The sequence below is a fragment of the Mus musculus genome, chromosome 10 (assembly GCF_000001635.26).
Source record: "Mus musculus strain C57BL/6J chromosome 10, GRCm38.p6 C57BL/6J".
Taxonomy (NCBI): Eukaryota; Metazoa; Chordata; class Mammalia; order Rodentia; family Muridae; genus Mus; species Mus musculus.
This window is the reverse complement of record NC_000076.6, coordinates 123,022,123-123,034,658: the sequence shown is the minus strand read 5'-3', so window position 1 is coordinate 123,034,658 and position 12,536 is coordinate 123,022,123. Positions and strand designations below refer to the sequence as shown.

The 12,536-nt window shown below is 42.6% G+C and overlaps 1 protein-coding gene across 11 annotated transcripts in view; it reads left to right on the top strand.

Annotated features, from left to right (window-relative positions):
• The window catches only part of Mon2 (MON2 homolog, regulator of endosome to Golgi trafficking), an 84,446-nt gene that overhangs the window by 41,847 nt on the left and 30,063 nt on the right, over positions 1-12,536 (top strand). For 4 of the 11 annotated variants that reach the window (XR_380429.3, XM_006513970.4, XM_011243533.3 and 1 more), the window contains 12 exons: positions 201-354; positions 1,910-2,136; positions 3,535-3,619; positions 4,365-4,549; positions 5,414-5,526; positions 7,646-7,750; positions 8,172-8,252; positions 8,332-8,405; positions 8,489-8,579; positions 10,648-10,749; positions 11,571-11,573; positions 11,715-11,825. Coding sequence is in view for 10 of the 11 variants with exons in the window: in XM_006513970.4 (XP_006514033.1) it covers positions 201-354; positions 1,910-2,136; positions 3,535-3,619; positions 4,365-4,549; positions 5,414-5,526; positions 7,646-7,750; positions 8,172-8,252; positions 8,332-8,405; positions 8,489-8,579; positions 10,648-10,749; positions 11,571-11,573; positions 11,715-11,825 (1,331 nt within the window). In the remaining variant the exon portion in view is untranslated. Of the gene's footprint in view, positions 1-200; positions 355-1,909; positions 2,137-3,534; positions 3,620-4,364; positions 4,550-5,413; positions 5,527-7,645; positions 7,751-8,171; positions 8,253-8,331; positions 8,406-8,488; positions 8,580-10,647; positions 10,750-11,570; positions 11,574-11,714; positions 11,826-12,536 lie in introns of those variants that run through there. The other 7 variants (XM_006513969.4, NM_153395.2, XM_006513968.4 and 4 more) reach the window with 5 other exon arrangements.

Here is a 12,536-nt window from a genome sequence, read left to right as displayed (position 1 = left end):
TCTTTCATTCTTATATTAAAAATTAAGTGGTTATTTAAAGAAAATAGACTCTCTGGGTAAAACAGAGTCAACAGATGTCATTTGTAGGTATCACACTTGAGAGCGCAGAATCCTTCTCTAAGTCTGAGTAGGCATTGGGATGTATTGGTTTGTAATCAGGGAGTAAGCTGTTCCGATTGCTTTTCCTCCTTTCCTTACAGGAAACAATAATGCTGGCGGCCCAGCCTCAGCACCAGCTAACTCGGGGGTGGTGGGCGTCGGTGGGGGCGTTACTCTGCTGCCAGCCTTTGAGTATCGAGGAGCCTGGATACCCATCCTGACCGTTACCGTTCAAGGCAGTGCTAAAGCCACCTAGTAAGTAGCAGCAGCATGGTTTTATAACAAACAATACCGTGAAGATGATGCTTAATTCTGAAGTACTTCTGTCTACATTATATCTAATATCGCTAATACATTTTGGAGCTTACTTTGTTATATTCTGAGAATTTTAAGCAGCACTAAATTTTCTACTTGTAGGGTTCTAAATAGCACTATAAGCAAAATGCCATTTATTTACTGGAGTTGTAGTTCAGTGTGTGGCTTGACCCTAGACCTCGTGGACCTAGCTCATCTAGAACAGAGTTCCCTTTGGCAAATTCAACTTTATTTAACCTAATTAATCAATGAGATGGAAGTGGTCACGAGCTAAATTCTAGGACTTTCTTGTGTACAAATGTGTAATTCTTGTGTCCACATGTGTAATTCTTGTGTTCACATGTGTAATTCTGTGTCCACATGTGTAATTCTGTGTCCACATGTGTAATTCTTGTGTCCACATGAGTTACAGAAGCATTCTGCTGGTCAGTAAGTTGTCTTTTTCTTGCTACTGCCCATGGAACAGAGTGGTTTCAATTTTGGTGGAGTCAGTTTACCCATTTTTTTAATTGTGCTTTTGGTGTTATATCTAACAAATTGTTGGGAGAAGAGACAGAGGCATAAATCATAGGAAGAAACATAAGCATACATGTTAAGGGTTTTGTAATTCCTTTTATATGTAGGTCACTGATGCATTTCAAGTTAGTTTTGTGTGCAAGAGATAGGGCTCTGACATCTCCTTTTCTTTGTATGTGACTACAACTTACAACTATTACCTTTCATTCTTTGCTGGTGAATTCGTCCATTTATGTTCTTAGCTTGAGTAATGGCCATTTTGGGGGCTCTAGAACCGTAGTTCCTCATTTTTCCTAACTTAGCAGGTAAGAGTTTTTGTCTGCTCTCTGAACACTTGCTCCCTCCTGTGCAGTGGATTTGAACTTGACACACACATGCCCCTCAGTGATGCTGTACTCAGGTCACGTGTGCCCTGGGTATCTCAGGGTTGTGCTTTCTCCGAGGTGAAAGCATCTTCCTCTTTGTGGGTTTATTTTATCTTCTCTGTCACTCTAAAGGTAAGAGGCTGAGAAGTGCCATAATCTATGTTCGTGCATTTTCTGTTGGTTTTTATATTTCTCGCACCAAAGAATAGTGAAGATGTCACGGAGGCCTTAATTTTTCTGATCATTTTTTTTTACATTAAAAAAACACACTGTGTGTGTGTGCACATGTATGTGTGCTGTAGCACATGTGTGAAGGTTAGGGTACTGCTTGCAGGAGTCAGTTCCCTCCTCCATCATGTGGGTCTGGGGATCCAACTCAGATCACAAGGCTTTGCAGCAATCACCTTTTATCCCCAGAGCCTTCCACCTCTCTAGCCCCTCAGATCATCTTCAAGTTCTGGAGATCCTTCTCCAAACGAAACAGCTCAGGGAGGCCCCTCCCTTTTTTCTTTCCTTCCTATTAGTGATTTTTAGAGTCTACAAATTATGGGAATGCTTTCCTGTGGTTCTTTCCTGTGGCTTCTCATTAGTGCTTGTATTTCTCGTGATTTCAGCCTAGAGATGCTGGACAAAGTTGAACCCCCAACTATCCCAGAAGGCTATGCCATGTCCGTGGCCTTCCACTGTCTGTTGGATCTTGTCCGTGGAATCACCACCATGATAGAAGGAGAGTTGGGAGAGGTAGAAGCAGAGGGTCCCAGTGTCACAGAGGGAGCCTCTTCACAGTCGTCAGAACGGCGAGACGAGCAGGCGGCATCCGACCCGATGGACCAGGAAACAGGTGTGCTGTGGCTCCCTGCTTGTCACTGCTGCTACTCTTCAGTCCTTTGAACTTTGGGGAGAATTGAGGGAGTGTCCCTGATACTGACACATCACCATGCTGCTCTTACTTCCTCTTGCTTTTGTACACACGTCGTCGCTGTATTTTTTTCTGAGCTACTTGAGATGAAGTCTAGACGTGCTGTCTCACTGCAGCTGTCTCACTGCAGCTGTCTCACTGCAGCTGTCTCACTGCAGCTGTCTCACTGCAGCTGTCTTACTGCCCCTCGCTCAGTACCTGCACCTGGTTTTCTAAAAGCAGCCATAGTCTCCCCGATTCTGATGCAGTCATCAGAAGTTAGGATCAATCTAGGATTTAATATTAACCTAGGTCTTATTCGTATTTACCATTTGTCCCAGTGTTTCTCCTTGTGGTCCTTGTTTTTGAATATACTGCTGTGTGAGGATATTTTCCTACAATGTGGAGCACAGTTCTTCAGCTCTTGTTCTATATGACCTTGACCTTGTTAGAAGGATGTATCCCGAGGTAGTTTATTCACTCTAAGATTAACACAGGTTATTCCTATGTTTAACTGGCTACTAGTTTGATGTATCAGTATGTGAGGAAGCAAAAATGCCAGGTTTTGGAGATGTTCACTTTTGAATATACTTGGATTTTTATTGAAGTATACGCACTGGCTGTGCTTTTTTAGTGTGGTGCTCTTTTCAGGCCCGATAGTGTTCTTTTGACATGTCTCGTGTCCCTCCGTCCCCTTACAACTCAACACAAGATGCTCTCAGTGAGCTCATGTTTCCAGTCCAGTCCAGGTGTTGATGAGTTTTCCAGGAAGCCCAGGTAGATAGAGCCGAGACTGACAAGGACACCTGTCACGTGTCTGGATTTGAAATGTCTGCTTCCTTGTACTAAAGGCCACGAAGTCACCCCAGGTTCTCTGCTTGTAGATCATTTCTGCAAGGTCAGTTCTAACTTTACAGATTTGTAAATCTCATCTCCACTGTGAGGTGCCCAGTGCGATTTGATTCAGTGTATTTACTTACGCTTCATTCTCAACATATATAATGGTGTTCTAGCTGAGCAAACCTTTAGACTCTAGTCCACATTAATTTCTACTTGATCACACAGGTAGACAGTTTGGCTACTGAAGGAAATGGAACTGGCATTATGTACCTTTAAAAAGATATTTCTTAACTGCATAGTGGACTATCATGTTTTAACTCTCATGTTTTAAAACAACTTCAAGACTTTTTTTTTTTTTTATTATGGAACTATCACAGCTTCTGCATTTTCATTATCTGGGTATTGTACATATTAGTGTGTGATACCTAATAACTGAGTTATTGACTCATAGACTGCCAGCTTGCTGTAATGGTGTCACCTGGTTAACTGTTATTTTTTTAGCAGTGAGCAGAGCTGTTTGGGAAGAGATGGTGAGCGCTTGCTGGTGTGGCCTTCTCGCTGCGCTCTCGCTCCTCCTCGACGCCAGGTACTACGTCTGAGTCTGTAAGCTTTACATTGTGTCATTGCAGTTAAAGCCGACGCTACAGTAACTTCCCCGTGTCCCAGGCATTTATTTCCTATGCCCAGTTTTCTGTGTGAGTAGAACTTTGACGTTCTTTTTCAATTCCATGTGCAGTATGATAACTTGTGTGCACACTGTCGTGAGAAGCTGGGGTGATTAGCATTGCCGTCTCCTGCTTTCTGTAAGAACATCGTGTCTCTCCCCACACCCACCCCCGAGCCTGAGTTTGCTCCGCACTCCCACCAGAGTAGTCATGATGCTTTCATCAGAGATACAGCTTTCAAACTATGGAGCGCTGTGTCATGTCAAGGCTTGCCACTGCCTAGCACTGATGATCATTTGCTTGCTATTTCTCCCCAGAATTAGCTGACTTTAAGATGCTTGATGCCAGGTGTGGTTCCTGCCTCTAACCCAGCACTTGGGAGGTTGGTGAAGATGGATTGGAATGAGTTTGAGGCCAGCCTGAATAAACACCCTGTCTCGGGAAACACAGAGAATGCTTGATATTTTTAGTTTAATCTTTATTCCATCCATGAATTGTATTACATGTTATAGGTCAGGCTTTAGATATTTGATTACTTGATTAAACTTCCATCCTAAGTGCATTGGGTCTAGCTTTTCTTGAAACCTCCCTGAGTGCATACGCTGAATCTTGTTGTAAAGCGTAACTGAAGTAAGCGGAAAGCTAAACAGAGCGCTTGTCTTCCAGCACAGATGAGGCTGCCACCGAGAACATTTTGAAGGCTGAACTGACCATGGCTGCTCTCTGTGGAAGACTGGGCCTTGTGACCTCGAGAGACGCCTTTATAACTGCAATATGCAAAGGCTCCTTGCCGCCACACTATGCTCTGACTGTGCTGAACGCCACCACTGCGGCGACACTCTCCAATAAATGTAAGCACTAAGCTGCACAGCTTCCTCCATCTGCTGGGCCAGCAGAGAAGGGGGTGGGAACTCCACGTTCAGGCTCCTCCCATCCCGGGCATGGACGGTGCTCCCTCCGGCAGGTGTGCTCCCGCCTTTCCATTTTGTCCTCTTCAACACAGTGCTTTTATCTCCTGAAAGGGAAGAGAGAAGATGAGACTTAGGGTCATTGGACTCTTTGTTTCTCTTTCCCATGTGGCCACATAGAATATATCTCTTTTCTTCTGCTCATCCCTTAAAAAAAAATGTGGAGAGATTAAATTGTAATTGCAATGTTAAGTAATACTTATATGTTATAAAGATATGTGCTATAACTATGGCCTTCCTTGTAACTATAGTATGTTGTTGGGGTGATGACTCCTGGTTTTCTGTCTGGCCTAATACAACTGCAATATTTCCACCACTTACATTATACTAATGGTAAAAAACTAATTATCTTGGCTAATACTTTGAGAACGCTAAGATTTATTACATTTAATTTATATATATTTCAATGTGATACCCAGATTTCACACTCAAAATTTATTTGCCTATAACTAGAAAAGAAAACATTGATTCATGTTTAAAATACTTAATGTGTTCTAGTTCTGTTTTGCTCATAAAACGGGCTACTAGCATTTTATAATTATAACTTACATGGAAAATTATTTCACGTTTGCTTCTGTTATTTTTTGCACCTAGGTGTCAGATGTTTACATACATCTGAATGGCAGTACTGCTGTTGAATTGGAAGGGTTGAACTGAACTTTATTCTGATTCATCTTTTACAATATAATAGTACCTTGACAGAAATGTGAGCTCTATTCTGCACTGAGGCTTTCTGTTGTGTTCTAGCATATTCTATCCAGGGCCAAAGTGTTATGATGATCAGCCCGTCCAGCGAGTCTCACCAGCAAGTTGTGGCCGTGGGTCAGCCTCTTGCAGTGCAGCCTCAAGGAACAGTGATGGTAATTTGACTAGGGTCGGGGTTGTTGTGGTTACCAGTTAGTGGTCAGGGCCTCTGTTGTGCTCCAGTTTTGTACTTTCCAAATGGTATTACTTTCTGAGTTTCCTTTTCCTGAACATAGTAATTATTTATTTTCTTGACATGATTATAGCCAGTATATTAACTTAACTTTCTTTGTGCATGCATGTGTGTATGCCCATTGCTATGTATGTAAGCACATGTGTAGCAGCAAGTGTGCGTATATGTTTGTGTGTAGAGACCAGAGGTCGTCGTCTGCCGTCTTCCTCTATCTGCTGATGCACGGTTTCTAACTCACTGAATCTAGAGCCCCCTGCTAGTCTAGGTGGCCCATCTCCATCTCCAGATGCTGGGCTTATAGATGAATCACCGTGCTCTCCCAGCATTAACATGGATTATGGGGATCTGAACTTCAACCCTCACACCTATGTGGCTTTGGCATCCAGCTGGTGGGTAAACTGAGGCAGGCAGTTGTTGGGGGTCAGTGCTTAGAGCCGCTGATGGCAGTGGATCCAGATACCTACAGGGGCTGATCCCAATGGCAGCCTGCAAGTAGAGAAGTTATTCAGCAGACCTTTCTCTGAAGGAACAGTAGAACAGTGGGTGAAACAAAAGGCAAAGTCCAATAACTTCATACACTCAAATATTTACATACACACATGCAGACAGACAGACAGACAGACAGACAGATATATTCACATTCACACATTGAATGGTTAGAGGAAAGCTCCAGCAAGCAGTACATATATACACCCAGTTGGTGGATGGAGCAAGCTGCAGCACACACCCAGACAAGCTTTCGATATATGCACACATACACATAGGCGATGAATGGAGGGAACAGTGTTCCAGCTCTCCACACTGGTCTTTCTTCCATAGCTTGTACATCCCAGCAAGATCTTTGAAGCAGTATAGAATCACAGTGCGTTACCTTTTGGTTTTCTTCTGATAAATGATTATGAAAACACAGTGTGTCCCCTGCATCTTTACAAGAAATAACGTTAAGTAGTACAGGTAAAGAAAACAAATTATTTCCCCAAACCCACGTATATTCATAGCTAAGCAACTTGTTATAGACTAACAAAGTGTAAGTAAGCAAGGGAGTTTTCTCAGCCAGTTTCTCTTACTGGCAGGCAGCAATTTGCAGTTACAAAGAAAGGAGTAATTATTTTATTATTTATCTTTAAAAGTAGTCTTGTAAAATTCTTGAGTCACAGATCTAAACCTTCATATAAAAATCAGTCATATCTACCTTAAATACTCAGAATGCATATTTATTCATCAGCTTATCTTACTAAATCATATCAGGAAGCTGAGGGCAAACATGGGTACAAGAAATCAATCATCGCCAGTCCAGCCTCAGTGAGAGTCAGGTCACCAGTGCTGCCGTTGTCTCGTCCCCTGACTATAAAAGGTTAAATAATAAGAGTGTGCCTTTCTGAACTTGATATGGTTCCCTAAGATTTTCTACATCAGAGCCAGTAAGTAGCAAAAACATTTCAACCTAGCTTCACTAACAACTGTATTTTTCCAAATGTCTTCTAAAGGCAGTAGTCATTGCTGACAATCTAAGTATCTAAGTTCTTCTCTAGGGTGGTGATTGAACCATTAACTGCCCCAGCAGCAGTGCCTGAGAGAAAGCAAGCATTAGTACTGTGAGTGCCAGAGTCACAGCCCAGTGAGGGGCTGGAGGGCCCTTTCAAGTTTTCATACAATTCTTAGATTAAGAGGGATGTGAAGGCAGCAAGCAGAGCAGAACCCCATAACAGCATGAAGTCCTCAGGACACTGGTCCTCGGGCCGTGCCACACCGAGGCTCATCTCTGTGGCTATGGTACCAGGTGGGCTGCATTTCATGAGTTCTAAAGCCATTTGTCGTTCCTCCTGCCTGACCCTTGGCAATGTGGCAAACAGTTTCCTCAGCAAACTGTCACTCCAGCCATAGTAACACAACTTTGTGTTTTGTAAAACCACCCAAACTTCTTTTCCTAGTATTCTTGCTTTTCATTTAAGACAGTCTTTGAATGCATTCGTGCTGATCTGTGAGCTGTTAATTTTTAAGAATCTATAGAAGTTGCTACAATCTGTTTCTTTTCGACATAGCTGACTTCCAAAAATATTCAGTGCATGAGGACTCTGCTGAACTTGGCCCACTGTCACGGCGCTGTTCTTGGAACATCATGGCAACTTGTTCTGGCAACTCTTCAGGTATGCTGCAGTACTGGATTCTAGGTGTATGACTGCTAACAGTTAAACAATGCCTGCTGCAGTACTGGATTCTAGGTGTATGACTGCTAACAGTTAAACAATGCCTGCTGCAGTACTGGATTCTAGGTGTATGACTGCTAACAGTTAAACAATGCCTGCTGGCCCTTTAGGAAGGCCTAAGAGATAGTATGAGGCAGAGACATGGCAAGAAGTAAGCAAGTGTTAGCAATGCGTCAGGAAGTAATGGACTGCTTACAGTGCCATAAACTCTACTGCTCATGCTATAATTATTTCATATGAATGGTGCTAATTACTTTGCTCCTAATTATTAGGATATTACTGTGTTTAGTTTTCATTGTGAGCTATTACCATTGATTTTAGTTATTAGAATTTTTAAGGTTTTATCTTGTTTTAATTTTAGCATCTTGTGTGGATTCTGGGACTAAAGCCTAGTAGTGGTGGTGCCTTGAAGCCTGGCAGAGCAGTAGAAGGGCCCAGCACAGTAAGTGGCAGCCCCTGTAGTTGGTGGGGGCTTCCTGAAATGTCACGCACACTCCACACTGACGTCCCCCTTCTTCTAGGTTCTGACAACAGCGGTGATGACGGACTTGCCAGTGATCTCCAACATCCTTTCTAGACTGTTTGAAAGCTCACAGTAAGTCCCTGTTGTAAACTGACAGCTACACTGTTTTGAGCTGTATATTTGAGATGAAATTGTCTTTTTCATTTTCATTTTAGGTATCTTGATGACGTATCTTTGCATCATTTAATAAATGCACTTTGTTCCTTATCTCTAGAAGCAATGGATATGGCCTATGGAAATAATAAGGTGTGGTAATCTACATTTCTTTTTAGTTATACAAGGTATATAAGTCACCCTAGTGTTTGATGGTAGGGCTGGGGCTTTGGTTGCAGTGGCCTGTAGGTAGGTGTTTAGCGCTTGTAGCAGGAGTAAAGACGGCACGGTGTAGCTGCTGATTTGTCCATGTGTGTAGTAGGTTTAAAGTTATGTCCCTTCTTTCTTACATGCAACACGGCTTTTATACGGAGCTGTCACAAACTATCTTGACAGTGCTTGCCAGGACCACTTACGATGCAGGAAACACAAGACTGCAGTTAGGACGTGGGCTGTAGATTTTGGTGGTGGGTTTGCCCTCATTGGAGTGGAAAATCAGAAACTAATCATTTCTTCTGGAGATAATGATTCTCCTCACCTTAAAATTAAACATTTTCATTGTCTACTAATTGAGTAAATAGAACAAGACTCTGTCCTTCCTGCTAGGTAAGGATAGACTAGGACTTCTGCATATTAGCATTCAAGAGCATTTCTTTCTGTACTCAGAATATTTTCTATTAAATTTGTAAAGCACAGGAAAAATTGAACTTAACCATATTTTAGAAATTGCTATTTGAAATGAAATGTTTGAGGCTAACAGCATTGAGTGGTAAAGCACTTGCCAACATTGTAGGAGGCCTTGGGTTTGATTCAATCACAGCAAAAATATATACAGAAAAAAAAAATTGTTAGGTGAGAGAGCAACTCACAGTGCTCATCTGATTGTCCTGAGGTCCTAGCTCTATATAAAAATGGAATGGAACCCTTTATACCTGTGTGAGTATGTGTGAGAGTGTGTGAGAGTGTGTGTGTGTGTGTGTGTGTGTGTGTGTGTACACGCATGCACGTGCGCACGCGCCCTATGCCCTTGCAGGCCAGGAGATGTAAGATCCCCTGGAATTATAGGTAGTATAAGCCACCAATGTGGGCTCTAGGAACTAAACTTCAATCCTCTGCAGGAGCAACCAGCACTCTTAACCAATGAGCCATCTCTCTAGCCCCCTCTCTACATTTAAAAATAAGCATAGTCTGATCACTTCCCAATATGAAGATAAGCCAGTGGCACATGCCTTTAATTCTAGCACTCAGGAGGCAGAGGCAGGTTCAAGGCCAGTCTGCTCTACAGAGTGAGTTACAGGACAGCCAGGGATACACAGAGAAACCCTGTCTTGTCTTGAAAAAACAAACAAACAAAAAAGTTGTTAAAATATCTTCTCTAAAAAAATCTTCAGCGAGGTCAACCTGGTCTACAGAGTGAGTTCCAGGACAGTCAGGGCTACACAGAGAAACCCTGTCTCGAAAAACCAAAAAAAAAAAAAAAAAAATCTTCATGTATGAATCTAGAACATGTATATGTTCTTTGAAATGCTACAGATCATTATGATGTACACCCTATTAAATGAGAAGGACAGAGAAGTGCTGATCCTAGGGAGCCATTCCTCGGGGAGACTTACTTTCTGACACAATCTAATTGTATAGTAATATCTCCATTTTATACATTAAAATTTCACTAGATACTGTAATTTATGTAAGTTATGTAGCTACTCAGTGGTCTAGTCAAGATGAGATACCAGGAAGTTTGTAGGCATCAGTCTTAAACTTGTACCTTACTTATCCATAAATAGCAATTTTCTACCCCAACCCTCAGGGCATCTATAGGTTAGACCATGCCACACTTGTCTTGAATCCCAGGTGTAACTTGCATTAGGAAAGGAAAAGATACTGTTAAACATTCCCATGTTGCAAATGTTTTCTTTTTTAAAATTTTTATTTTCAACACCATAAAAACATTAAGAATGCAGAATTTTTAAAAAAAACTTAGATTTGTAGGTCTCTAAGATCTGTAACTTAGTCGCTTCTCTGCCAGTATACTTTGGTGGTAACTTTAGGAGTTGATTTAGAGTCTCAGAAAGATTTGTCTCATGATAATAGGGTCTACTGTATTTCCTGCTAACTTTACATGTACAAACCAATCATAATTTAATCATTGTAGTGTTGTATTTTATTATTAGCCATCACAGAATTCTCTTCAATGTATCAAAGTAATATGTTTCCTCCTTAGGAGCCATCTCTCTTTGCTGTTGCCAAACTATTAGAAACTGGTCTTGTTAATATGCACAGGATAGAGATTTTATGGAGACCTCTGACTGGCCATCTACTTGAGGTGAAGTGTCTTGCTTAAATACTATCATTGTTTACTGATAAAATCATGTCCACTGATCTTATGATCCAGCATAATGACATGTTAGCCGACCTCCTTCCTCACGCAGTGTATTTTATCAGAGGACTATAGTTGTGCTGTGCTTAGCTTGGGGAAGGGTGAATCTTGTAAACAATGGGTAAGTGTTTTCCTTGTAAAATGGCAGTGCTGTCAGCTGTGTGTTAGCATCTGCTTCCTTCCATCACAGTCTCCTGCTCCCCTCCATTTCAGGTAGTTCTGAAGTTTTGAAGCAATTTGGGATGAGAGTGAGTTACAAATAACTTGTTCACAAGTTTGCTGCTGTGGAGGTAGCAGGAGAGGAGAGGGCTGTTGCGCTGATACTAGGTCACAGACAGTGAGTGAGGATCTGATGGAGAGACACGCCCAGATAGTGAGCTGGCGCTTAACTCCAGCGGCTTGTGTGTGCTCGGGGACCATGATCATTTCATGTCACCTTCGAAGCCTGAGAACAATGCTGTCCTTCTTCCTAAGATTTTACTCATTTTATTGGGATTAAATTTACCAACGAAGGATGTTACTAATATATGAGATTGTTTTATGACTTAGCCAGCTTAAGTGCGACTGAGCTGAGCATAGTGCTGTGTAAACTGAGCTTGCCTTATCGAGGGCTGAGCCCTTGGGCCAATGGGAAAGAGGAACAGCTGACACCCTTAGGGTCAGCTCACTGTGCTCCTATGACATGCTCTCTCCTTCCTTTCCTGTGACTTGTTCTGGTTTCATCTTGTCTTTGTTTTTTCTCTCTTGCTTCCCTTGCCTTTATTCAGAAGGTAAGCGCACAGAAAATATTTAGGTATAATTTTTCTTTTACTCTTTACTGAATACATGATGTTTTTCTGTTCTCGGGTTAATGTGTATTTCTCACCTTATGTATGCAATTGAATGAAGTTTGTTGGGTGTGTGTCTCTCAGGTCTGCCAGCATCCAAACTCTCGGATGCGGGAGTGGGGAGCAGAAGCTTTGACGTCACTCATTAGAGCGGGGCTGACGTTCAGCCATGAGCCTCCACTTCCACAGAACCAGGTAAAAGTGCTGTTTGCAGGCCACTGCAGCTGCAGTTCTATGTTAACGTCACCTCGTGACACTCTAGCATTACCTTTCTTTCATGAGACTGTCTTAATGTAGCGCAGGCAGGCCTTAGTTTATAGGCAAGGATGACCGTGAATTCTTGGGCCTCCTGCCCTCCCCTTTCAAGTGCTGGGATTTTAGGATGTATGCTCCAAGCCAATGTCTAAAACAGAATCCTTAAACTTAATACTCTGTTTTACATGTCGGGTACGGATCACTCGGAGTTTTATGGCGGTCTTCATAAAAGAGTCTAGATGATGCTGAATTAAGTTACTGCAGCTCTGGACCTCCCTCTCACTACCCAGGGACAAAGCATGTGTTGCAGCAGCAAGCACGTGAAGTTGGGGTCACACTGCGTGTCTTCCTCTACCACGGCTCAGTTTACTTTCTGTAGATCAGGCTGGCCTTGAACTCACAGCTTTTGCCTCCCGAGCACTTGCTTGGATAAAAGGCGCGCACCACCAGGCAGGGCTTGCTTCACTCTTGAGACAATCTCTCGGTGAATCTGGAGCTCCCCAAAGGAGCGGGACTGCTCCACCCACAGGCTCAGTGAGCACCGGGGCTGAGGACGGTTGCTGTGCTGCTGCTGTGCTGCTGCCTGCCTTCTTATGTAGGTCTGGACTCAGTGCTCAGGCTTACTCGGCAAGGCCCCAGCTCCAATAAAAG